Here is a 26,761-nt window from a genome sequence, read left to right on the forward strand (position 1 = left end):
GATAGTGTCAATTGAAAAAAACTTGCTCAACATTGGTTGAGATGATTTATATATATCCAACGAAGGCTTCCAGAGTTACCCATATATAACGGAATACTAAGTTATGCTGGTAATGTGAAAAGATGCATGGATCGACTAAATTTAATATAGGAAGAGTCTGTAAAGAGAGACTTGAAAGAATGGAATATTCTCAAATAAATATCTATGAATAGAAATACGTAGGAGTTAGTAATCCACGTATCAGAACCATAACTTACACATCAGTCTCCTTATATCGTTATTATTTTTATTTTTTTACTACTACTACTAGTACATTTATTTATTATTATTTTATCATCATCTTTTTAGTTGGATCTTGTAGTTTTTATCTCTAGCCTATCCAATTAACTTGAATAAAGACTTTGTTGTTGTTGTTAGCAGCTTTAGTATGCGTATAATGTCAGGTTCTGACCGTTTTAAGAATTTGCATAGATATTGTGATAGGAACATAATATTGTGACTGTTTCTCAGTGTAGCATTGTCTGCCATTGAAATATTTGTGATTCAGAAATATCCTATTCAGATATCATACTATGGTATTTCTGTGGTTGGTATTAGCATCTATGGAAAACATCTGGACAAGAAAAAAGGGAGAATTCTTAAAGGGAATTTTCGCTGAAATGCAGAAAGAAACTCCATGGCAGGTACTTGCCAGTTGCCCTAATTATCATCCTCTCCTTCCAAGTATTGTTGCTTCACTTTTCTTCTGCAATCCTTCCTCCAGTGCCTTGTGCAAGAAAACATTTCAGCATTGCTTAAAGCAAAGATGGGTGCAGCAGAGTCGTCTTCCAAGCTTGCTAGCTCCGTCCATGACTTCGTCGTCAAGGTCCAATGTCCATCCCTCCATTTCTCTGTGGCATCATTTTTGCTTATCAAACATGTCAAGGGTTTGTCTGTGAAACTTTGAACAAATAAAGCGCGCTGATTTTTTTTGAAAGGATGCAATGAGACTATTTATGAAGATAAGAACAAACTTTATAATACTGTTTTTTTCCTCAGTTACACTAATTGAAATTTCGAATACCTCGATTTACTTTGCAGGATGCAAGGCGAAATGACGTGGAGCTAAGCAGATACAAGGGGAAAGTTGTGCTTATCGTGAATGTGGCATCTCGATGGTAGGATGTTTTATGACTTCATTTCCATTTTCTTGAATGAGTTTTTCTATTCCTTTTGTGTGTGTGTGTGTGTGTGTGTTTTATGACCTGACTTGATATCCTTGCAGTGGTCTGACGAATTCTAACTACACTGAGCTGGGATTGCTCCATGAGAAGTATGGGGACAGAGGTAGTTTGCATATTCTAATTGCATATTTGCATTTGTTCTACTTGCCACAAAGTAACAATGGCAAATAAGCATTGATTTCACCCTACAGCTCTCTTGTAGTTTGAACAAATTCTGATTCAATTTGGAAGTTTCTTAAACCTTAACCTCTTAACCATTATCCCTCGATTGAGCATTTATGAGCATAGTATAAAAAACCGACTCGGGTCATTGGTTGAACTGGAAAAAACCGGAACCGGTGCCTTGTCTGGTTCGGTTCATTAGCAGGATCTTTCCTTTAAAAAACCGGTGAAATAAAATATTTTTTTCGTCAATTGCATAGAACTAGCGATCTCCTTCCCACCAACGTGAGATTTTTAAATAAGTTATCGAGAAAAGTTACCGAGAAAAAGTACGAAAAAAATTATTGAGAAAAAATTATTCAGAAATTTTTTTGAGTAAACGTTATCGAGAAAAATTCTGAGCATAACTTTTTTCGACGGTAACTATATCACGTTGAAAACGAACCTTTCTCGTGTTGGTCGTCACGTCACACTGGCCCGGACCAAGAACCCCCTACCGGCCTCAACATGCGCACCCAAGCCTCATCAGCCACGAGGCCCCCCGTCCAAGTACGTGGGCCGCTTGGACAGCTCGCTTTGTGGGCCGCTCCCTCGCCCGTGAGTTTCCCTGCGCACGCGTGTGAATCAGAATTTTTGTCAATCTAATTCGTGCGCGGCTGCCAGGACAGCAAGTAGCGACTTTCCTTTTTGGAAAGTTTAAAAAAAAACTTTTTCAAATAAGTTATCAAGAAAAGTTATAAAAAAAGTACCGAGAAAAAATCATCGAGGAAATTTTTGAGAAAAAATTATCAAAAAAAATTTTCAACACAAACTTTTTTCAACGGTAACTATATCACGTTGAAAACAAACCTTTCCTGTGTGGATCGTCACTTGTGGCCGAGCCCCCTCATCCGCAAGGCCCCAGCCGAGTCTGTGGGCCGCTCGCTTGTCCGCGAGTAGTTTCCCTGCACGTGCGGAATTTTTTTTCAAATATTTAAGATTACATGTCCATTTGAAAAATAATGAGATATACCCTACCGTTGAACAGACAAGATTTTGTGGACCTCGGCTGCCAGTAAATTTAATAACAGAAGAGAGAAAGATCTTGTTCGTTCGGCGGGCGAGAACTTAATCTTACATGTTGAACATGTGAGACATTCATCTTGCCTGTACAGTGGGTGATATTTTTTTATCGCCCACCTCCCGAGCAACATATTTGATTTAATTCAATTAAAAAAATATATGTATAATTAGTTTTTTAATATGGATTTTGTATTCGGTAAATTGAAAAATATTGCACATTTATTTGACGAAAAATGGTACTCATGCATACAGTTGTCCAAACGGTTCATCCTATCCTTGAATTTATTTGGATGTTATTTTATCGATATTTCTTCATTTAGTTGGTGTAAAAGTGTGTGAAATTTTTTATAAAGTGACTTTGTGAGAATACAAAATCTAACTTGTCGAACAATAGTAGTTCGAAGCACAAATCTCTACTCCTTTAAAGCAGCTCTTTCGTCGTGAGTCGTTCTCATCCTGGGCCAAAATCGTGCGTCGTCCTCACATCCTCACAGGCCCAAAAAAAAAACAAAAATCCAGTCAGCCCAATGTTCACGACCTGGAGATCCCCGAGCCGCAGAAGCCGTCTGCTAACCCTATCACGCACGAGCTACCGAACTCCTCGCGCCGCAGCCGACCGCCGACCGTCCCACGGATGCGCCATGGCTGCCGCTTGCAGCTCCCGCGCCATGGCCGCCGCGTTGCAGCTCCCACGCAGCTCCCACGCACGCCGCCTGCGCCGTCTATGCGCCATGGCCGCCGCGTTCTCCCATCCATGGCCGCCACCAGAGCTGCCGCGATTAGTCCGCCGCGTTGTCGATCCCGACCCTCCATCTCCCCCTCGCAACGCCGGTTTTCGCTGGTGGTGCTCGACAGCGGGACGGTCCAAAGCAAGGAGATGGTGGTAACCACCATGCACACAGCACGTCTCAAGCTCCTGCAGCAACTGCTCGTCTCCGTAGTAACCGCCAGTACAAAAAGGTTTGCCCACTCCTTCCATTCTGCAAATTGCCCACTCCTTCCATTCTGCAATACCTGTTTCCACTCTTACAGATGTTCCCACTCTGCTACTAGCCGTGTAGGGTAGCCCGCCGGGGAATAGAAAAAAGTAGCCGAGGAGGAGGAGGGGAGAAGGCTAGCGAACAATTTCTTCTGGTACGATTGCTGTGATTGGTACGATTGCTTCCTCCTTCATTTTCCCCCTTCTCTGGTTAGCACTTCATACTTTCTGTGATTGGCACGATTGCTTGCTCCTTCATTTTCCCCCTTCTTTGTTAGCACTTCATACTTTCTATGGTTTAATTTCATATTTTCATTCATGAGATTGGAGTAAATGGTACTGCTATACGCTATCTGACACAGTCACAAAAAGGATCTGCATTCTGAGACTCCTGTGGAGATAAAAATAGGATACATGTAGCTATTTTCTGAGTTCAAAGCTATTTTCTGATTGTTCAAATACATATTCTTTGGAAATAGTACTGAACTAGATCAATCTGCAGTTTAGATATGCACATATTCTTTGGAAATAGTACTGAATTTTCTGAGTTCAAAGCTATTTTCAAGTAGACCAATCTGCAGTTTAAATAAGATACATGTAGCTATTTTCTGATTGTTCAAATACACATTTTTTGGAAATAGTACTGAATTAGATCAATCTGCAGTTTTGATATGCACATATTCTTTGGAAATAGTACTGAATTTTCTGAGTTCAAAGCTATTTTCAAGTAGACCAATCTTCAGTTCGAAATAAGATACATGTAGCTATTTTCTGATTGTTCAAATACATATTCTTTGGAAATAGTACTGAATTAGATCAATCTGCAGTTTAGATATGCACATATTCTTTGGAAATAGTACTGAATTTTCTGAGTTCAAAGCTATTTTCAAGTAGATCAATCTGCAGTTTAGATATGCACACACAAGTTTTGCATCATCAAGTAATCAGGTTAAATAATTAGTCATTGAAAGAAACAACAAAAATATTGTGAGGCTAGGCCATGATGTTTTCAATGTTGTCAGTGGCAGGTTTGCATAAGTTTCTTATTTGAAGCTTTCAAATTGATACAAAACAGTTTCAAGCTTTGGCCTTTTCAAGGCTATTTGGCAATGCATTTATTCATATGTGCAAGAGAAAGGTGCAGAGCTGTCTTAGGTTTTTTTTAGGCATCATTATTTTAACTCTTAAGTACTTCTGGAACTTCATTTATTAGTTGACAAGAAAGGGAATCTGATTTTCAACAGTCTACTGCTAAGTTACATGTGCAGCTCCACATGCATAATTAATTAATGTTTGGGAGAATCACAAGGTTCAATTCATCAAGACTTGCCTAATTAAATGAAGTGATTAGAATCATTCTACTCCAGTGCACCTGGCCTGACTGGAAATCTAGAAATAGCACATGATTCAGATCATAACACTTACAGTTACTTATTACCAATGATGCTAATTTTACAAAATGATTACCAACGGACAAAAGTGTCTAAACTGAACTTCACATTAACACCAGCAGATACCTTTTTTAGGATTATATTGCAGAAGGAAGATCCAAAGAGATTTTAAGGATGAAGTATATCTGCAACTTCATAGAATTCTATCAGTTTAGATATTCACATATTCTGGTGCAGTGAGCACACCTGGCAAAAATAATTTTAGAGCAAGCTGTGACTGTGAGCTGTCTATTTGAAAGCCTCTCTATGAAAGGAAATAAAGAACTCAAAAACATACACACGTCATGTGAACTTCACCTCGTAGCTTATCGAAAAAGTTGAACAAATCATCAGGTGAGTTCAGTGCTGACAGGGTACTGGCCAGCTGCTCACAGAGCCAACCATTAGCTAAATCGTCTACCGCCTTGTGCCTTCAGCTGCCTTAAAAGTTCTTCCAGTGGAGGCTCCAAAAAATCCTCACATGACTACAAGATTAATAAGTTAAGAAGACCTGTTTAACTTCTAAGAGAAATGGAGCGAAATGATGGATCCGAGAAACAATGAAGCAGGTTATATTGACAAGGTTGCAACTGCAAAGTTATAGTGATAATATGGTTGTTTTGATTGTTTTGCTCAACACTAAATGGTTCATTCACTCGCAGAAAGTATAAGCCGGATCTACATTTCAACAGCAGCTGGTAGATCATGCCTCTAATTCCCAATTCCAACGAATTGTTAATTTGTAAATAAACACTCTTGTGTTTTCTTTTTACCATTTATAATTGACTATATCTTGTTTCACCCCCGCAGAATAAAACTTATTCATGTGTTGTCTTCCATGCTGAGGCTTGCACTGCATGTAATATAGTTAATCTGAAATCTCATAACCAATCATTGAACTGGAAGTAACTAAGACATGTTTATCACTACATTTCCCATATATGTTTATTACTTTATATACTTCCCTACAGATTTGTGTCAAGAAGCAATAGTTTTTTCTCTATCGCAACTCATTTTTTTAAATCTGTATAAGAGCATCAGTTTCCTTAATGAAATTGGGGGCAGAGCCTCCTGAACTTTACAAAAAATTAAACACCTGCCTCTATGGATTCAGTTCTCCTGGAGACCCTACCTACCTGAACGAGGGAGCAGCCGAGAACAAGTTGAGTTTGCTTTTCCCTGTGAGTACCATTTTATGTTCACTGAGAATAAGTGTAACTTAGTTTGATAACCTTTGGTAAGGTACATTGTACACTATAACGTATAGTTACCAAAATAACATAAGTTTGATTATATGCCTTTGGTAATGTACATTGTATTCTGCCGATAACTTCGGCTACACTGTATTATATGCCTAAGTTTGATCATAATCTCTTCTTTTTTTTTCTGACTTTTTTTCAATAAAAAGGCATGCTGTAATCTTCATGGACTTGCAGCCACATACACCTGACAACCGCGCTCTACCAGTTTTAGCTAAAATGCCCATGAGGATGCCGAGATTATGAGAATGCATTTTTTTTTTTTTTTTTTGCAGAATTGAGGAAAGAAGAAGAAAGAAATTGTAGCGAGTAGAGTGGGACATTACATGAACCATTGAGTGAGCTCAAGAGGTAAGTCAAATTCTTTCCATTTAGCTGATTAATGGTGTGAATTGTTCCATATCTTAGTTAGCTTCAAAAGGAGGATGCTATGCTGTTACATGTCTTGTTCTTCATCCTTGCCATGGTTATAATTTAGTTAACATATTTTAGAATTACTTATAATTGGGTTAACATCTTTGCTATTCTTCCTTGTTATGCTTGGAATTGCTATACAGTAATAGTACCGAATAATTCGTGTAGCAATTTTCTAAGTACAAAGCTATTTGCTAAGTTCAAAAATAAATTCTTTGCAAATAGTACTGAATATAAATTAAACTTTGGAGATAGTATCCACATCATAAAAGAATTTTAAAATTAACTAACTTAAACAAAGTGGTTGTAATTGGGTTAACATCTTTGCTATTCTTCCTTGTTATGCTTGGAATTGCTATACAGTAATAGTACCGAATAATTCGTGTAGTAATTTTCTGAGTACAAAGTTATTTTCTAAGTTCAAAAACATATTCTTTGCAAATAGTACTGAATATAAATTAAACTTTTGAGATAGTATCCACATCATAAAAGAATTTTAAAATTAACTAACTTAAACAAAGTGGTTGAGAAGTACTTGCAATTTTTAATATGAGCAGTTCAATCAATTTTGCTATACTAAAACAATCAACAACTTTTCTATATGAGCAGTTCAAACAATTTTTATATGAGCAGTTCAAAAGATAGGCATCAAAAATTGAAAAACATATGTACAATGTGTGTCAGTTGGTTTTTCAAGAGACGTCAAGATTTTGCTTCCAACCAATTATATATTTTAACAATTTTTCACTTTTCGAAGCCATCAACTTGTGCTGCTAGCTCAATGGTGCCAAAAAATATTACCCGAAAGAGAACTTACGCAGATTTTTCCCATCGCCCAGTGGTTCCTAGGTGAGTTGTTAAGAAATAAAAGCTAAAATGATTTGTTAAACTAAAATGATTTGTTAAGAAATAAAACTAAAATATATTTTTATGATACAGATTCAAATTATTCGATGATATTGATATTTTGGACTTGGAGACATCATGGAGTATCGTTGTTATGATAGATGTCAAGTTCCCTATCCAGCCTCGTTATCGTGATAGCCAACACTTTATCCTCATGGATACCTGTGTAAGTCACTTGTATTAATTGATTCATATAGAGAATAACAATAGTGTAATAAGAAATTTTCATCACTACATAACATTGGTTGTTATTAACTTTTAAAGGGGTCCAAAATGGAAGCAATTGCATCGAACAACAACGTTGAAAGATTCAATGCTTTACTTGCTGAAGGATGTGTTTATACCTTACATGAAGTAAGATTCGATCCTAACTGGGAGGAGGCGTTGCAATTTCGAAATATTGGACATCGATATGAGTGTGTCTTGAACAATCGCACTAGGGTTGAGCCGTATACCATGCCTATTCAGTTTCCGCTCTACCCAAAGCACCTTATGTCATTCCCTGAAGTGTATCGCCGTCCTAATAAGACTTTTGTAGGTAAGTTTCAAGCTTTCCATTTTAGACTTATAAAAAAAGTAAAGAAAAAAATGAATTTACACAAAAAACCTGACCAAGAATAATGGTGCAGATATAGCTGGAGTAGTTGTGCATTGGGCAGCAATTGAGCACATTGGTTGTAGCCTCTATAGAGAGGTCACACTCATGGACACAAGGTACCTTTGAGTTATGTTAATAATTTTGTTAGTACAAAAAGGTGCATCAGGATAAAAAAAATGCTATAACACAATATGCAGAAAAATAACTAAAAGTTTTCTATGTTTAAAGGTGCAACTTGATTGTTGTTGGGGTTTGGTCCCACCATTTGACCCGACATGCGCGTAGCTGGACATTGGCTAATGCTAACAATGACATAGTCTTGTTAACTATGCTTCAAAATAACAGGAGACACGGTAATTGGTTTCTTATTAATAAAGGCATACTTAACCATTATACTTGTTAAGTTACTTCATTAATAACAAAATTTGAAATCAGGGTGCTTGGAGACTTCAGAGCATACAACTTTTAAATTCAACCCAAGTCATTGCGCTACACGTGCACTGCAGAGTGAGTATTTCTAACAACATCAAGAAAAGTCAATACATGCACAAATATTTTCACTGAGAAATTAAGAAATAATACAGTTTTGTCAAATATTAATTGAAACAATCCTATTCGGACATGCAGGCGTGCGCAGATCGGTGATCACAGGATCTATGGATCTCCGTTTTGTTAACAGATTTCTTGAGAATAGATGGGCGTACCTAGCAACCGTGGTTTGAGTGTGATGGCTACAAGTACTAATAGTTCTTAGAAGACTACTATAGCTAGACATTATTCACACATGTTAATGTGTCTATCGGTTATCAAGTTTTTAGTTTTATTGTGATTTTTGTGTTGTTTAAGTAATTATACCAATGGATTATCTTATTTCTAGACTACTTTTCAATGGATGTGTATTTGGGACTGAAATTAAAAAGTGCTTTGAGATGGTTCAAAGTATGTTGAGATGGTCCAAAGTATGTGGAATTCTCAATGCATAACTTACTCTTTAATATGCCATAACTAAATAAACAATTAAGCAGAACTATGTGAAAAAAAATGTATGTAATTTAATATTTTCTGTTTATAACATAATGAATCTAGCACTGTAAGATACGTTTTTGAAATATTTTCTGAACTATTAAATTGTCAAATAATATATTCATATTTTAGGGTATATATATCACATTACCAACAAATTGTCAAAATGTCGGAAGACCGAAACCAGTCAAGAAGAAAAGGAAAAGAAGGTATGCATTTTAACACGACTAATTGTAATGTTAGCTATATAGCCCATGCTACAACGTTAAACTAATATAATAAAAACATATGTGCTACTCTCATTTTAATTTTTTTTTATATATAGTTATAGATGGACACCGCACAAGAAAGAGGTCTCGCAACAACTATATGCCACATAGCTCTTCTGGAATTTCTATTCAAGAACCATCATATGCTTCATGTGATAGTTCATCAAACGATAAAGATGAAACACATCGACTACCATCCTCGTTTTTAATTTCAGCCCAAAGTACCCTCACATCAGAGGGGCTATTACGAGGCGAAGGCTCTAATGGTAAAAGCTTAGTATGAATTTTAGTAATGCTACTAGCTTAAATATGCCTTTGAATATGCGGGAAACATAACCTTGATTTTATGGCAAATCCAGCCATTGCTACACTGGAGCAGCAACAACAGATACAGTCAGAACAAACAAACACTCATGGGAGGACAGTGGACCGTGCAGAAGCAAGGCGACAACGTGATAGAGCACGCCGTGCAAGCATGACGCCCGAGCAAGTTGCAAGCAGACGGGCTTGTGCTAGGCAACGTTATGCAAATATGACGCCTGAGCAGAGGCATGCAAGGCGAGATAAACAAAACCAACGTAACATGGCAAGACGAAGCACTCCCCGTGCAAATTATGTCATGGGTACAAATATTACCGATGCAACAAATGGCTCTATGGTTGGCTCCAACAATATTGATACAACAGAAGCTATCTATCAGAACCTACCAGATAGCACTCATATGTTGAAACCTCAGCCAAACTGTCACCATTGTGGTGCGAGAAGGTTCGAATATGAGTCATTGGGATTTTGTTGCAAGGATGGGAAAGTCAAACTGGAGATGCCAGAACCACCAGAAGAGCTTCGACTGCTGTACACAAGTGGGGATCCTGAATCACAACATTTTCGGGATAGCATTAGATTTTTCAATGGTCATTTCTCGTTCACCACACTCTATTGTGATTATGACAAGGAACTCGCAAATGCAAGAGATGGAGTGTACACATTTAAAGCTCATGGACAAATGTACCACAATATACACTCATTCGGACAACGAGATGATGACCCGAGCCATTTGCAACTATACTTCTATGATGACGATCCTTCCTTATCACATCGTTTTCGATGCGCCCGAGATGAAACATATAGAGCAAGAGATAGGAGTGTCATTAGAAGTTTGGTGGGCATCCTAAGAGACAACCCTTACTCTGAAACATTCAGGAGCCTAGGACAAGTTGAAGACATGGACGAATATCGTATTGTGCTAAACATTGAATACAAACTAGACCAAAGAGTATATAACATGCCATTAACATCAGAGGTGGCTGCTGTGTGGGTCGAGGGGAGCGAGTTGCACAAACATTTTGATCGCAGCATAACTCTCTTTGCTAATAATGACACATATTATTCAATCAGACCTCATCATGGGTGCTATGACCCTTTGTCATATCCTCTCCTTTTCCCGAGTGGGGAGCTTGGTTGGCATCCAGAGATACCAAAACAAGGTGTTGATATTAGACAGATACGAAGGTCTCAGTCCGTAAATCCCGATAACCCAGGTTAGTTAAGTGATATATAGTTGCATTACATCCATTTTCTCATGGTACTTATCAATCTTCTACTAATTAACTGATCATGTATACTCTTTTCTTGATAGACACTAATAGCACGTTGTGCGTCACGATGCGCGAATATTATTGCTACAAGTTCCAGATGCGCCGTGGAATTTTCAACACCATCTTGCATGGGAAGCGCCTATTCCAGCAATTTGCAGTTGATACCTATATAAAGCTTGAAACATCGCGTCTAAACTATATTCTGCACAACCAATCGAGAATACGTGCAGATCTTTACCAGGGCTTAGTGGATAGTGTATCTGCAGGGGAGAATCGAGCGAGTGCAATGGGCAAAAGATGGGTCCTTCCAGCGTCATTTATTGGTGGCCTGAGGGATATGAGACGACGATACATGGATGCTATGGCCTTGGTGCAGAAGTACGGTAAACCAGACATCTTCCTCACCATGACTTGCAACCCTAACTGGGAAGAAATACTTAGGGAGCTTGAACCTGGCCAGACACCACAAGACCGTCCTGATCTTGTTGTGCGAGTATTTAAAGCAAAATTAGATGATCTCAAGTTTCAGCTCTTCCATAATCACATCCTTGGTGTTGTTGCGGCGCATGTCCATGTCATCGAGTTCCAGAAAAGGGGTCTACCGCATGTACACTTCCTCCTTATCATGAAGTCAGGCTATAAGCTTACATGTCCAGAACAGTACACCACTGTCATTTCCGCAGAGCTTCCAACCAAGGAAAGGTATCCTGAGCTTCATGAAATGGTTGTCAAACACATGATGCATGGTCCCTGTGGTTCGTTAAATCCTGGTAATGTATGTATGAAGAATCAAAATCGCACATGCAAGAGCTATTATCCACGCTAGTTTACTGATACAACTCTCCAAGGCAAGGACTCTTACCCCATCTACAGAAGACGGGATGATGGGCAAAAGGTACATGTAAGAGGGCATGTCTTGGACAACAGATGGGTTGTACCATATAATCCTAAGCTACTAAGGAGGTATGACTGCCACATCAACGCCGAGGTTTGTTCAAGTATTAAGGCTGTCAAGTACCTTTACAAATACATCTACAAGGGTCATGACAGGGTATCTGTTTCTATCAATGATGCCAATGACAATCATGAGATTAATGAGATCGATGATTACAGGGAAGCTAGATGGGTAGCCCCACAGGAGGCATTGTGGAGAATCTTTGCCTTCGATCTTAGTGGGATCTTCCCCCCAGTGCTCCAGCTGCAACTTCATCTCCCTGGCATGCATCTCGTGTCCTACAGGGATAACGCGGATGTACGTCATGTTTTGGACCAACAAAGTGCCTCTGAGACCATGTTAACTGGGTATTTTAAGGCGAATTGTGAGTTCCCGTGGGCACGAAGCATACTATACAGGGAATTTCCAGAATATGCAGTTTGGAACCCTACATTAAAGAAATGGAAGAAGAGAAAACAACGCACACAGGTTGGAAGGATCATCTCAGCGCATCCTGCGGAGGGAGAAAGATACTATCTAAGGGTACTACTAAACCACGTGGCAGGTGCTACTTCATATGAAAATCTAAGGACATTTGATGGTGTTGTCTACCCTACCTTCCGAGAAGCTGCTGAGAAAAGAGGTCTTATTGAGTCAGACAATAACATCGACGATTGCCTAACAGAGGCTGAAATATTCCATATGCCATCATCTCTCCGAAGGCTGTTTGCCACAATATTGGTTTTCTGCGAACCCAACGATGTCCGTGGGATATGGAACAAGCACCTAGAGGCAATGTCTGATGACTTCCGACGAGACCAAATGAACTCACATGTAGTTGAACAAATGGTTCTGTTGGATATTAGAAATATGCTACAGTCAATGGGTAAAGACATATCATCATTCCCTCTTCCTGAGATCGAAGAGGAGCATGACACCATGTATGGAGAGGTAAGGGAAATATTTGAAGAGAGATCTATAGAGGTAGACCATGAATTTGCCTCGGTCGTGTCATCTCTCAATCGTGAACAACGGTATGCTTATGACAAAATATTATCCTATGTTGACAGCGGTAATGGAACTGCATTCTTTGTTGATGGTCCTGGAGGGACCGGAAAGACATTCCTATACAAAGCTTTGCTAGCGAAGGTCCGTAGTGAGGGAAAAATAGCAATTGCTACTGCAACATCTGGTGTTGCTGCCTCAATCCTGCCTGGAGGCAGGATTGCACACTCAAGATTTAAGATATCATTGGGCATACAAGAAGGAGGAGTGTGTAACTTTACAAAGCAGAGTGAGACCGCGAAACTTCTTCGAATGGCTTCACTTATATTATGGGATGAGGTCTCTATGACAAAAAGGCAAGCAATTGAGGCACTTGATAAGAGCCTGAGAGACATCATGGAAAAGCCTGATCTACCATTTGGAGGAAAAAACGATTGTTTTTGGAGGCGACTTCAGGCAGGTCCTTCCAGTTGTGCGAAAGGGTACAAGAGCACAAATAATAAATGCAACATTACGCAAATCTTACCTATGGGAAAACATGCAAAAGCTGAGGCTTGTTCGTAATATGAGGGCTCAATCAGATCCATGGTTTTCTAAATACCTACTACGTATCGGGAATGGCACTGAAGAAACTGTGAAAGATGACTATGTAAAGATACCCGATGAGATATGTGTGCCTTACACTGGTGCAGAATCAGACATTGATAATCTTATTGATAGAGTGTTTCCTATGTTAGCAACACACATATCCAATTCAGACTACATCACATCTCGTGCTATTTTGTCAACAAGGAATGAGAACGTCGATGACATAAACATGAGGCTTATCGAACGATTTCCTGGTGATGAGATGGTCTATCACAGCTATGATCTTGCAATTGATGATCCAAACAATTACTACCCTCCCGAATTCTTGAATTCTCTAACCCCAAATGGATTACCACCGCACATCCTCAAGCTAAAGGTCAATTGCCCTGTGATTTTGCTCAGAAATCTAGATCCAGCTAATGGTTTGTGTAATGGGACAAGGTTGATAGTCCAAGCATTTCAAAGGAACACTATCGATGCAAAAATTGTGCTAGGTCAACATGCTGGAAAAAGAGTATTCCTACCAAGGATACCTTTGTGCCCATCTGATGATGATATGTTCCCCTTTAAGTTTAAGAGGAATCAATTTCCTATCAGAGTGAGCTTCGCAATGACGATCAATAAAGCACAAGGACAAACGATCCCTCATGTTGGAATCTATCTACCTAATCCAGTATTCTCTCATGGTCAGCTCTATGTCGCCCTGTCGCGAGCAACTGCTAGGAGAAATATCAAAATACTTGCTGCATCGGAAAATGATGCTAGCGTAGATTCAGCCTGCACAATAACCAAAAATATTGTCTACAAAGAAGTCCTCACCTCGTAAATACATATCATGTTCGACACAAAACAATTTATTTGTTTCTATGCCTATGTAATCTATGAATGATATACTATTTTAATCATATTCTTCTTCTTTTCTTTCATGCTATCGAAATAATAAAATACACGTTCGAAAATATTTATACCGTAGCAACGTACGGGTACCTTACTAGTATCATATAACCCGGCACAGAGTTTACCTACGCTGATAAATATTAAAGGGATATAAGGTTTTTCGTCGCTGCACGTATAAATCCTAACCATAAAAGATGACAACGGAACATTTTCACAATCCATAGATCACAATACCTAGACAAGCAGGCCATCAAGTTCTCTGTCCGCACCATTCATGTTTCTTTGGTACATACTCATTTTCTTTGAGCAACTCTATTAAGCCATTCATGTTTATTGTTAAAGAACGTGTCCTTTGTACTGTTGTCCATATTTGCACTGCATCGATTCTTTCATTTTTTTCCCTCATGCTATTGTAGACACTCCAGTCATAAGAGCAGGCATTTATCTGTAGATGGAGGCTACTTCTGCTGCTATCCTTTATCTTGTTATATCCATCATTATTTTTCTTTTGGAAACGAGGTTATAAATTGCCTTCAACAGCACCACCAATAACCCAAAGCTTTGTTTTCTCTTCAAGTTTCATATTTCTTTGCCTTTTTCGCTCCAAATAGGATTGGAGATACTGGCGTTCCCATGCAATCAGTTTGGTGGACAAGAACCAGGTAGTAATGATCAGATTGCGGAGTTTGCTTGCACCCGCTTCAAAGCAAAATACCCTATTTTTGGCAAGGTATATCCAATGGAGAACCTTTCTTTTCGTGTTAGCGTCGAATTACACAGGCATTGTTTCGATCTAAATATGCCCTCAAATAGGTTGACGTGAACGGCAGCAATGCTGCTCCGTTGTACAAGTTCCTGAAGTCAGAGAAAGGCGGTCTCTTTGGAGAGCGCATCAAATGGAACTTCACCAAGTTTTTAGTTGACAAAGATGGTCATGTCGTGAGAAGATATGCACCAACCAGCTCCCCCTTGAACATTGAGGTGACAATATAGTATAATCTTTACCCTTCCATGTTGCTTTTCTTCACGAACATGGAGATCCACCTGGTCGACGTCGTTTCTGCAGAATGACATTGAGAAGCTTTTGGAGGCCTAGATCTCGCTGTGGAAGATCATCGTCCGCTCGTTATATGTTGTCATCTGCTTTTGTCTACTGGATATTCATCAGTATGCATACTGTTATGACTTGCGAGTAATTCTTGTCACGTTGTATGTTACCAACTGTTAACGGTTGAGAGGATAACAATGATACTATAAATGTATAATCGGGAATGACATGTCTCGCAAAGGAAGAAGGAAGCAGATAGTTGGATTCGAATAACATAACATTGAACGCTGCCTAGTGGAATCTATAAGAATTTACTCAAAAAACCGAATGTGCTATTTCGAAGTATGGTTTCGGTATTCTTCTGCAAACAGAAAATTCTTGAGAGCTGTAATTGTCGACAAATGAGCTAGCCTCTAGATGAGTTGATATCAATGCTGGAACCTGTCGTGTCAAATATCCCGGAGCTAGGCCACCCTCCTGTTACAGAGGGTGGCGTTAGATTTTGGTTGTGCCCAGAGCTGGGCGACGCATCTTGCCCGCCGGTGAGCGAGTCGGAGCTGAAGGCCGGCTGCTTCCCGGCTTTCTTGGACTTTGGTCTGGACCCTGCCTGGTGAAAACTCCCTAGCACCACCTGCAAAAGCCGATGAAAATTTGTAAACTTTAGCTGAATACTTGAATACTAAATCAGGAGCTTCTTACTTGTGTATCCAGATTTAATTGTGGTGAGTTGCATTTACAAAAAAACATTTGGATGTCCTATCAATTTTTAGTTTAGCAGCTGGTGAGTCAAACAGTGCACTTTTATGAAGCAATACTCCAATAGAGATTGGGTATTGTACCTGCACGGTACTGGCAGCTACCAGTGCTCCGCCCAAAACACCTCCGATCACATTCCTCTCGGGGCTGCAGAGCGTGACGCTGAGCCCGCCACTTTGCAGGCTCTGTGAGCCCTCCTTGAGGTTGTAAGAGCCAGACATGCTCAGGATCTCGAAGAAACCCTGCGAGCATGCACATCAAACATCATGGCGAGTTATAACTTACAACCCTGCGAGCATTAGAAACAGGCCGCCGACCTCCTGCGTTGCGTTGTTCACGTACGTACCTCGTAGATGGCCGGGTTCTTGTAGGGCGGAGGCGCGTGAGCCCTTGGCATAGGGGAGGCATCTGCCGGGTGGCGGAGGACGACCCTGGAGACGGAGCCCATCGCCGAGAGGACGCACACCGCCCTTGACGACTGGTTCGCGAAGGCAACGATCTTCCCGGCAACGTCCTGATAATTAAACACGGTGGCAGTGTAATAGTTGTACCCAAACCGAAGCTGCATTCTCTTTCTTGGAACAAACAGAGCAGAAAGCCATTGCTGGGCTGGCGTACCTCTGAAGGAGATGCTGTGATAATGTGCGGCGTGAAGCTCGTTCCAGCTGAACCAGAGAACGCATTGCCTGGAACACGCAATGGCGCAAACATGGTCACGATCAGGTGAGAACATCGAAATCATTTACATGTTCAATTTCTCCAATGGTTCATTGATTCTTTTTTACTGACAAAAGGCGTGTTTTAATTTCCAGATGCCTGTGTCGCATATGTTAAGTAGGCAGAGCGCGTTCTGCATCCAGACAACGAAGTGACATTCTTTCTACTCCTTTCTAAACAGCCTGACATATCAAAAGGCTGCTACGACCAAACCGGAAGGTAACTAAAAACTAGAAGTTTTTAAGTCATTGGAATTCTATTTCGGATTTGAAAAACAAGAAAATATTTTGGTAAAAAAACGAGAGCAAAAATCAGCGTGTCCACTTACCTACAGAGGGCGAGGGCTGCTTCTTATTCCCCGTTCCTGGCGGTCGTCCACGTCGCTTCTTCTGCGCCGGGTCCTCCAGCCCCGAGCTGCCTAGCATCTCAGCTCCGGACATGGACCCCATCCTCGTCGGCGCACTCACCATCTGCTGCTGTTGCTGTTGCTGCTGCGCCGCCGATGCAGCCGCCTTCATGGTGCCGTCCGGCCCGTATTTACGCGGCCTACCTCTTTTCCGCTTGACCGGATCCGCGGGAGTCGCACCAGGCGGCCCGGTCGGCACCGCGCCAGAACCAGAGCCAGAGACGGATCTCATGCTGCTGTTGTGCAGCAATGGCGGCGGCGGCGTGTGGTCCATCTGGAACTGTATGCCGGCAAGGGAGCCACCGCCGATGGAGTTGAGGATCGCCGTGGCGCTCATGTTCATGTTGGGCATGGGGCGGATGACGGAGTGCATCCCGGCGAGCGGGGACGGGCTATGCCCGCCGCCACCTCCGCCGAGCGCCCTGTGCTGCTGCTGCTGCTGCCCGTAGAATGACTGCAGGTCGGACGGTGAGATGAGTTCCTTGCCATCCATGCATGGAACGAACTTACGAACTCGCCCAACCCAACAAAACTACCGCTCTGTTTCTCTGATCACGATCAATCAGCTAGCTCTGACCTGAAACAAGACGAACAAGCGGCAAGAGGCAACGACTCGGACCGTCGGACGCTCTGTCTCCCCTGTGCCCTAGCAAGCTTCTTTCCCAGCCTCGCTCAGGATTCTTGGAAGGCAGGAGCACGAGCGGTGTCACGGACATGGACAGGCAGCTGCCAAGCAGCTAGCCAGCTCCTCGTCTTTGCTTCTCTCTTCTCGCCGCAGGCTGAAGAAGGGGAAGAGAGAGAAGATAGGAGATGACGAGACGATAGATCAGATGAAAGAAATGATGGGAGAGAGATAAGATGACGCGGTTGGCTTGGCGTGGCCTACACGAGCGGAGGCGACGACAGAGAGCGGCCGGCGCTGTGTTTTGGGGGACGGGCACGATCGGCCACCCCACACAGCGCGAGCCGATAAGATTTGGGCCAATCCAACGGAAAGTTTGCGGCGCCCGGATTTTCTTCTCTCCGTTGGCGCCGCCGTTGCGTTCCGTTGGGCGCGCCCCGTCCTTTCCTCGCCGCTCGGCCCATCCGCGGGCGGTGGCCTGTCGCTGCCCGGCCAGTAGTCCATCCGCGCCCCACGCTACAGTGCATGGAAGGGCCTCCTATGCTGACCCACCTGCCAGGAGGTCGTGATGACTACTATTTGGGAGCGCTGCTATTATATGCCTACGCGTGCAACATGTCTGTACAGCTCTTTTGCAAAACAGAAGATCAAAGAGCTCAATTCATTTGGATGGTGGCTCACTTATGAGTCAAAACACAAACATGTTGCTCGAGAACTATTTCCCTCTTTTCAGTACGGTGAAACTTCTTTTAGGTATTTTAGTGCTGGTTTGTTAGGGTGTGTTTGATTCCCCAAATAAGGTTTCGTAGATTTTGTGGCACTAATAAGGGCCAGGCTACACAGCTTCACTCCTAGGTAGAGCTGGGACTTTGGTTATGACAGGTCGACCCAACAAGGCCCTTTCGAGCCTTTGGCCCTTTAGTTCTTACCAGGACGGTATGAGATGTTGTTCAGGCTGTGTCGGGCTGGCATGATGAGCTTCTAACAAGGCACATGCATGACACGAAGGCAAGACGGGTTGCGTTGTGCCAGGCTAGCATAGGCTCGGCACCATTCTTGGCTAAGCCGTAGCCACCTACCGGCGGTAGAAGACGGGCGTCGGTGAGAAGTATCGACAGTAACCGGTGTTGCGCAGGTCGAACGTGACCCACAACTCTATGTATCCGCATCTCAGCCTCTACACGGGTGAGCTCCACGTTCAGGCACCCGACGTCTTCTCTGACACGTCAGCCCCTGGCCCCCTACTACTCGCTTCCTCCGTAGCTAGCACCACGCCGGTACATCCCACCATCACCTCCATCAAATGCCGGTGAGTGCGGATGATAGGACGAGCGTGGCAGCACACAGTGAATGCTTGCGGTCATGATCGCATCTAGTGCTGGAGACCTTGGCGGAGGCAGCTAGCAAGCTGCCACCCACGCAGGCAAAATCCATGGTCAAGCCCATGAAGGCAACGGCGGCCATCGCCATGCCAGATGCGGCGGACCCCAATAGTGCACTGACGTTTTCCCTCTTGTTGACCGCGCCGAGGTGGAGGCGGCAAGCACATCAAGCCATTCCCAGAATGTATGCGTCCTACAATAGCACGCGGAAGATGATGCGCCAGGTGTCCGCCCCGACACCGATGATCCAGAGCAGATCGTTGTTCGCCTTCCCCAGCATGGGCGATGGGAGTGGTGCCCTACACGCAGGGGACGAGCCCAACGATGGTATCCGATGGCAGTGAGTGCGAGTGCAGGATGGCGCGAGAGAAGGGCATGTGGGGGCCGACGCTGAGGATGTTGTGGAGGTCGATGCCGTAATGGAGCGGCTTGCGTGCCTCCTCCCTGCGGAGGTCCGAGGAGAGGCGAAGGATGTGGGGAAGGGGAGTGCATTTGGGAAGGACGGCGCCGTCCCATGTGCTGTTGGTTGTGCCGCCATGATCGTCCATGTTGGACTTGGCCCTCAAGGATGAACACTAGCGTCTGTCTGCCACCAGCGGAGGCGGTGGGGAGGAGGAGGAGGAGCATTGCTATTGGACCCATCATTGATTAGGTTCTTGGCGATTTCGAATAGAGAAACCGGGATGGTCCCGTGCATTATGACGCGAAGGCAAAGCCACTTTTGCTTCATGTCGTCAAGTGTCTGAAATCCGGCCTCTGTGTACGCAATCGGGCGATTTTTTGTGCCGGACCGACCTAGGCACAAATCATTTTTCGTGCCAAGCCAGGCCACCATGGTGCCTCATATCAAGGCCTGACACGGTCCATGAATCGTATCGAGCCAACCCGGCCAGTCTGTGCTTGTGTCATGTCATGCTTGGCTTAGGTTGTGTCGTATCATGTCATGCTTGGATTGGCTCAAAAAAGCACATCTCTATAACAGGATGAGACCATATATTTAATTTGCATCCGTCGAATCAAACTGAAATAGTAGATACAAGAAACTAAACTAAATATGATTCTCTCTGATATTATATACATCCACCGAGACAGGCAAAAGAAGATTCGGGCAACCAAATATACTATTATTTGCTGCTCTTTTTTGTTGCATTCGCTAATCAGTGAACTTTCAATGGTTGATGCAATACCGATTATTTTTCTTTTATGTTATGATTAAAGCTGTAGACTTTGAGTTAAAATTTGAAACTTTAGCCTCTCAAAAAAAAAAGTATAGCTACAATTGACTCAATTTAAGAACCTATGGATAAGAGATCGATATGAAAACGTAGCGAAAACAAATGACCTTTTAACCCAAAAAAAAAAGGGGGAGGAATTGAAAATAAAGTTAAGAACCTATGGTGTAGTGTTACGTTTATTTTCATTGACGCCCTCCCGTTATCTTCATTATGGCGCTTGATATTTGTAATAACAGCACCATGCTTAGTAGGCCCCATATGGCAAATGTTATATATAAAGGAGTTGATGAAAACTCGCAAGAAATTGAGAAAATGTTTGAAGCTAGTTATATTGAAACAATATAACAACTTTAGGGTACTGTCGGTAAATCAAAATAACTTAGTTTGACGGTACGGAGGGCGAAGAGTAGGACGGTACATGGAATTCAACTATTCAAGCTATATTTGTTGAACGAAGGATTTCGAATGATCTGCATGATCTCATATATCGATCAATAATCCTTCATTCCTTCACTACGCGCGGAGTGGAGAATTAATATGATCGAGCATATGATCGATCTGTCTCTTTCGCCACTCCAATGATGGACCGATCTGTGGTTGAGCAGTCATGGCCGGAAGGCAGGTCGGCGTAGTGTGCGTACGCACGCACGCGCTGAGCCCATATATCAGGCCAGCACATCTACACGATGTCGTAATTGCGATCGATCAAGGCAAGGGCGGACATTATCCCAGCATCCGATAGTAGCCAGCCCACTGGCTAGTCGATTCACCTCAACGGCCAGGATGGAAAAGACTGATACGAGCGCGTGTGATTTGGAAAGTCATGGTGTGCTCGTCTGTGTCCGAATTGATCACGGTGGGTGGGCGGCGATGGAGGTCCGGATTAGGATTAGGATTCGGGGTCTTGGTGGGACTAGAGGGAGGTTCGGGGTGGCGGCCGGTGAGACGGAGGAGGCAGGCTAAGGTCAAGCGGTGAGGGCGCCGCCGGTCAGGCGGTGGAGGACCGCTGGTAAGCGATGTTGGCGGCGGGGTGGCAAAGCAACTGTCTGGCAACGTTAGGTTAGCGTGGCGGCAGGCGACGGTGGCAGATTAACAGCGGCAAGCCACCGGAGACGATGGAGGAGGGCAAGGTGGGGGCGAGCTTGTCAGAGAAGAAGGAGGAGAGGCACGAGCAAGCCGAGGAGGGCAGGGCGGGGGTGAGTCGCCGAAGAAGGAGAGATGGGGCCAGTCGCCGAAGGCGGGGAAGAAAGAGACCTGTTAACACGTAAGATTGTCGTTTTGCTATTTGAAATCGCGTGTGCCAATTAGATACCTGGCCAGGAAATGCCTACACTACTACAAAATCGATCAAAGGTAGCGTCCCATCAGTACCGGTTACTGCGGAACTAAAGATGTATCAGTGCCGGTTCTTAATATCCCATGCACGAAAAATGAGTGAGCCGGAACGAACCGGTACTGATAGTCACTGTCAGTGCTGGTTCTTAGCTAGAAACGGCACTGATAGTGATTAATAGTGTCGGTTCCATCCACACCTGACACTGAAGTGAAGACGGACCCGAAATTTACATTCACTTCATTTTTTGGTTCGCGACTCACATCCGGTCACGACAAAAATATCTAAGTCCTCACCTTATTTTGCTCCTCTCTCTCTCTCAACTACCTCACCCCCACCACTCCTCTTCAGGTCTAGGCACGGCCGCCGCATCACTACATCTCTCCATCACCACTGCCTGGGATAGTGCATCGCTCCATGCCTCCATCTCTCTTTTTCACTTTGGTTGCTTTGCTTAGGGAGAGCACATCACTCCATCACCACTGCCTAGAAGAGCGCATCGCTCCATCTCTCTTTCTCCCTTGGTTGCTTTGGGTGGATTTGGATTTGGATTCAGATTTGGTTCTCCCTTCGATTGCTTTTGCTTAGGATGGATTCGGCTCCAATCCCATCCGATAAGATGTGAGTACCCAATCTCTCTCTCCCTGTCGTCTCCCATCCGATTGGATTTGCTGGTGGTGGTAATAGTATGCCTTCATTTGATCCAATCTCATCCCATCCTCTTCAATGTACTGTGCAGCGGAGGGAGCTCGGTCCAGCGTGACGAGCCTGGGGTTGGTGGGGGCTTAGGCGGAGGGAGCTCGGTCCGGCTCGTGCGAACCCGGCTCAGCTCGCTGCGGGATCCTAGGCGCAGCGGATTTGTGACGGCTGCCTTCGTGTTGTTGCATTTTTCTGTAGGGCGTGTGTGGCGGAGCGGCCGTGGCGACGAGTGGGTGCGGCGTCGCCGCAAGGCGCCGCACCCACGGGTCATCTTTTTCTTCTTATTTTTCAAAAATACCATCAGTGCCGGTTCGAGTCTCGAACCGACAGTGATGTTGAGTATTTATTCCGGGTCTAGAACCGGCACTGATAGTCAGTGACTATCGATATCGAGTAATCAGTATCGATTATAAAACTAGCAGTAAAACTAATATTAAATCTAACTATCAGTATCGAGTAATCAGTAACGATTAAAAATGAGCAGTAAAGCTAATTTCAAACCGGTGCCGATATGCTTGTGCGTGCTAGCTAGCCTCTGTGCTAGCCAAAAGTCACCAAGAAAATATCCAAGAGGAGAGAAGCATGCCCAATCGTTCGACGCGTAGCGACCTCGCTGCTCGCAAGTTGACGCAAGATATATTCCATGATTCCTCGCGAGGAGATAAACAAGTACCATTCCAAGTGGCGTCCCTTTCTCCTCGCAACAATGCAAGCGCATGGAGTACGTGTGGCATGCAGCGGCGCCACACTTGAGCGATCATCACCATGTCGACGCTCGCGCGCGGAGGCCGACGACACCGCTCTAGCTCGACAAGTACGCGTACTGCTACAGCGCGGCAGCTCGCAAGTAGCTCGGCCAAGTTGTGCCTTGGGCCCCGGCGGTCGCCGGACAAACGGTCGTGCGCGCGGCAGGCGGCGCTGTCGTGGAAACCTTTCGCTGCAAATGGCTGTCCCGTCCAGGTCCAGCGATCAACTTGTGTAGCTAGCTAGCCAGCTAGCTAGCTTATTCATGGGGGGGCGGCCATGCGCGTGCATATATGAAGAGCGCCCTGCATGCGTTCATGGGGGGCTTTGCTTTGCAATCTATCCACCGGGCCGGTCCACCACCAGTAGTATAGTTCCGGATAAGGCCGGAAGATACCAACAGTGACCGCGGTCAATCTCAAGCACTGCATTGCATTGCAACGCAACCGTGAGCGCGGTTTTCATACACTACTTGCGATGCTCCTCAATGCATCAGCGTCGCGAGTTTTTTTATTTTTACATTTTCTAACTTAATTAAATAAATAGTTCCCGGATGAAAAAATTTACATAAATAGACGTCTACCGCTCTCTCCAAGAGCTGCAACCCTTTCAAAAGACGGTAAGGATGCCACGTTGGCAAGCACAGGCCTTACCGCTCTCTCAAAAATCTAGAAAAATTCACGAATATTCTTCTTATATGATGAACTAATTTTTAAAATTATTTTCAGCCTTAGGTTATATGGTAAAAAAGTGAGTTCCTTTGTAATGCTCCATTTATATGTATTTTTATAATTTCATGTGATATTTTTCTTTTAACTCTATTTGAATTCAAACATATAAAAACCTAGGGCTGAAAATAATTAATACATTGGACAAGAAGCTATGGTGCCTCTTGTCCACTGCAGGGTCGAGAAGCTCAGGATTGCAGGGTCCGCCATATCTGCATTTGAACGACATTAACATTAATACATTGCAACGAGTAGACAAGAACAAAATATGTTGAATGCAAAATCACTTTACAACTATATGCAACATGAATATATTACGACATGTACTTACAAATGAAATGTTCAAATGCTAAACAGTGAAGTACAATTAAGACAGCAAGCTACATTAAATACAATCACACTAAAACGCGTCATAATACTCATCTACACAACATATGCATTTTTAGACAATACTTGTACGTATGACCTGTTTCATTGCACTGACTACATCGCTTGACTCTAGGACCCGCCTCGGATTCATCCATATCGTTGCGAATCCGGCGAGTTTATCGACGATCCGGTGCGTTCTTCATCTTTTCCAAATCAGGCATATAGATTCGTAAAGGTCCTGGATTACTTGTAAAAGTGTCAACAATATCATAACCATATAGCTCATGGTTCCAGGTGTTCAGTATTTGATCATTCATGAAATACTTTCAAACATATTGCCTAGGAAACATATTGTGCTCCGCACACGCAACTATGACGTGTGTACAAGATTTATGGAGTAATTGTGGCTTCTGGCAAGTACAAATGCTTGTCCCACTCCTAAGCACGCACTCTTGCACACGCCGCTCATGTCTTCCACCCCTCCGACCCTTATCCCGGCATAGGACACTGAACCTATGCTCCACAGTCCCATCTTGATTTACGCGATGCATGTGAGCCTTCTTTGTGGCCTTCTCCATATACTTACATATGTCCATAGAGCATACGATTATCCTTCATTACATTTTTAGCAGCTGTGTACCGATCAATAAAGTATTTACAAGTCACATGCAAAATGCATTCTACAATTCCAACAAGTGAGAGGGACCTCATTTCTCGCATGACCCAGTTATAAACCTCAGCAAGATTGGTTGTCATTATTCCATACCTTGCCCCACCACTGTCGTATAGCAAAGCCCATTTTTTATTTGGCTCATAACGTATCCACTGTGAAAAGCTCCTAATAACTGACCCTGACCTCCTTACTATCTGCGAAGTATATGTTGGGAGAGATCCAAGAGCTATCGGTTCATCACCAGTGGGTGCAGCCTCCGCTGTCTCTTTCAGAGTTAGTTTGTCCAATCTTGCCCACAGGGCATTGAACTTCTGTTGTTGGTTTTGACTGCACAACTTTTTAAAAAGCTTCATCAACTCTTTGTTTTTGAACTGTCTGTAGAAGTTTGCACCCATATGGCGCATGCACCACCTGCTCTTTAGGTCGGGCCACTGTGCAGCTACACCCCGTCGAACACTAACATATTGCATATCCAGCAAAGCCTGCAATAACCCTGCATGTCTATCATGAATCAGACACACATCTGGCCGGTCCAGAACAATAGCATGTTTCACCCGCTCAAGGAACTAATACCAGTTGTCCCCGTTCTCATTCTCCACGAAAGCAAACCCCAGTGGCAGGACTTGTTTGTTACCGTCGACCTCAATTACAGACAATATCTGTCCTTTATACTTCCCAGTCAGGAATGTTTCATCCAGGCAAATGATGGGTCAACAATACCGAAATGCTTTGATGGTTGCAGTGAATGCAAAGAAAGCACGTTGCAATACTCGTTTCCCACTGTACTTCGCATCAGTGGAGGGGTAATGATTGATATCATAGTAACTGTTTAGGTTCCTTCCACATATTGTGGCTAATTGACCAGGTTGATTGTGATATGAATCTTCATATGGTCCAAACCTCATCTCAATAGCCTTCTGTTTCGTCCTCCATGCCTTCGCATAGTTTATTGTGTACTAAAACCTTTACTCAATAACACGGATTATTGATCGTGGCTCATACCTTAGGTTGTTCACAATCTCCTCATACATAATATTAGCAATAAAGGTAGATGACAGGTTCCAGTGGACGAACTCTATTTCCTTAATGTGACAATTATGTTCCTTGACTATTGAGCATTGTCAGTAGTCTACCCATTTCCATCTGAATGCGTGCACCCGCCAAGGACATTGAGGCACCAAACACTTCTCATTATACTCTATTTTACTGGATTTAACAATCTTGAATTGCCTCCGAAGAGACAACGATCAGAATTTAACTGCATCAATAACAATCTCCTTTGTAGGGTACATAGCACCCTGAGACACCTCGTTCTTATAGTACTGTCACGGTGTCCAATCAGCCTCGCTAACCACCAGCTTTGAAAATTCGTAATCTCTTCACTCTGCAGGCACTGGAGCATTATCCTCCTCGTCAGATGAATCCCCATCGGCAACGGCTTCCTCCAGCTCTTGATCCTTCAACTCCATCTCTTCAATTATGCTAGGGATATGCTCCCCCTCATCGGCAACACCCATCGGTTGCATCTCAGGAATATCCTCAATATCTGCCTTGGTCCCGACATTTACCGGGTCTGGTTCATGTTCCACAGCCTCACTTGGTCCCGCTACTGCTTCCGCAGAGTTCACCTCCGTTTGATCTTTTAGGTATGCCTCAGCTAACAAAATCAGAGGCAGACTATGTTCACAAGATATATCTATATACT

At 43.3% G+C, this 26,761-nt stretch overlaps 3 protein-coding genes across 7 annotated transcripts; 2 read left to right on the top strand and 1 right to left on the bottom strand.

The window, feature by feature from the left end:
* The first annotated feature begins 620 nt into the window (after window positions 1-620).
* On the top strand, window positions 621-15,681 carry LOC133925292 (probable phospholipid hydroperoxide glutathione peroxidase). The gene is made up of 7 exons (XM_062371207.1): window positions 621-683; window positions 764-865; window positions 1,081-1,157; window positions 1,265-1,326; window positions 14,956-15,074; window positions 15,158-15,325; window positions 15,411-15,681. Exons 1-7 carry the CDS (start codon window positions 660-662, stop codon window positions 15,438-15,440), a joined length of 582 nt encoding a protein of 193 aa, XP_062227191.1. The 5' UTR covers window positions 621-659; the 3' UTR covers window positions 15,441-15,681.
* Window positions 1,333-8,947, top strand: LOC133925291 (uncharacterized). Of its 4 annotated transcripts, none has more exons than XM_062371204.1 (11): window positions 1,333-3,407; window positions 3,501-3,599; window positions 5,971-6,037; window positions 6,391-6,466; window positions 7,287-7,378; window positions 7,469-7,601; window positions 7,700-7,973; window positions 8,065-8,149; window positions 8,262-8,386; window positions 8,469-8,540; window positions 8,661-8,947. In XM_062371204.1, exons 5-11 carry the CDS (start codon window positions 7,311-7,313, stop codon window positions 8,753-8,755), a joined length of 852 nt encoding a protein of 283 aa, XP_062227188.1. In that variant the 5' UTR covers window positions 1,333-3,407; window positions 3,501-3,599; window positions 5,971-6,037; window positions 6,391-6,466; window positions 7,287-7,310; the 3' UTR covers window positions 8,756-8,947. The 4 variants fall into 4 exon arrangements, with proteins under 4 accessions (XP_062227188.1, XP_062227187.1, XP_062227190.1 ...); XM_062371203.1 differs by having other exon boundaries at window positions 5,971-6,018; XM_062371206.1 differs by having other exon boundaries at window positions 3,509-3,599; window positions 5,971-6,018.
* On the bottom strand, window positions 15,576-18,229 carry LOC133925289 (AT-hook motif nuclear-localized protein 9-like). 2 transcript variants are annotated; one of them, XM_062371201.1, is made up of 6 exons: window positions 17,849-18,228; window positions 17,194-17,725; window positions 16,767-16,834; window positions 16,495-16,662; window positions 16,232-16,390; window positions 15,576-16,023 (listed from the first exon to the last, which is right to left on the bottom strand). In XM_062371201.1, the coding sequence occupies exons 2-6, from the start codon at window positions 17,642-17,644 to the stop codon at window positions 15,799-15,801; spliced, it is 1,071 nt and encodes a 356-aa protein (XP_062227185.1). In that variant the 5' UTR covers window positions 17,645-17,725; window positions 17,849-18,228; the 3' UTR covers window positions 15,576-15,798. The 2 variants fall into 2 exon arrangements, with proteins under 2 accessions (XP_062227185.1, XP_062227184.1); XM_062371200.1 differs by having other exon boundaries at window positions 17,194-18,229.
* Window positions 18,230-26,761: the final 8,532 nt, after the last annotated feature.

The sequence above is a fragment of the Phragmites australis genome, chromosome 7, assembly GCF_958298935.1.
Source record: "Phragmites australis chromosome 7, lpPhrAust1.1, whole genome shotgun sequence".
Classification (NCBI taxonomy): Eukaryota; Viridiplantae; Streptophyta; class Magnoliopsida; order Poales; family Poaceae; genus Phragmites; species Phragmites australis.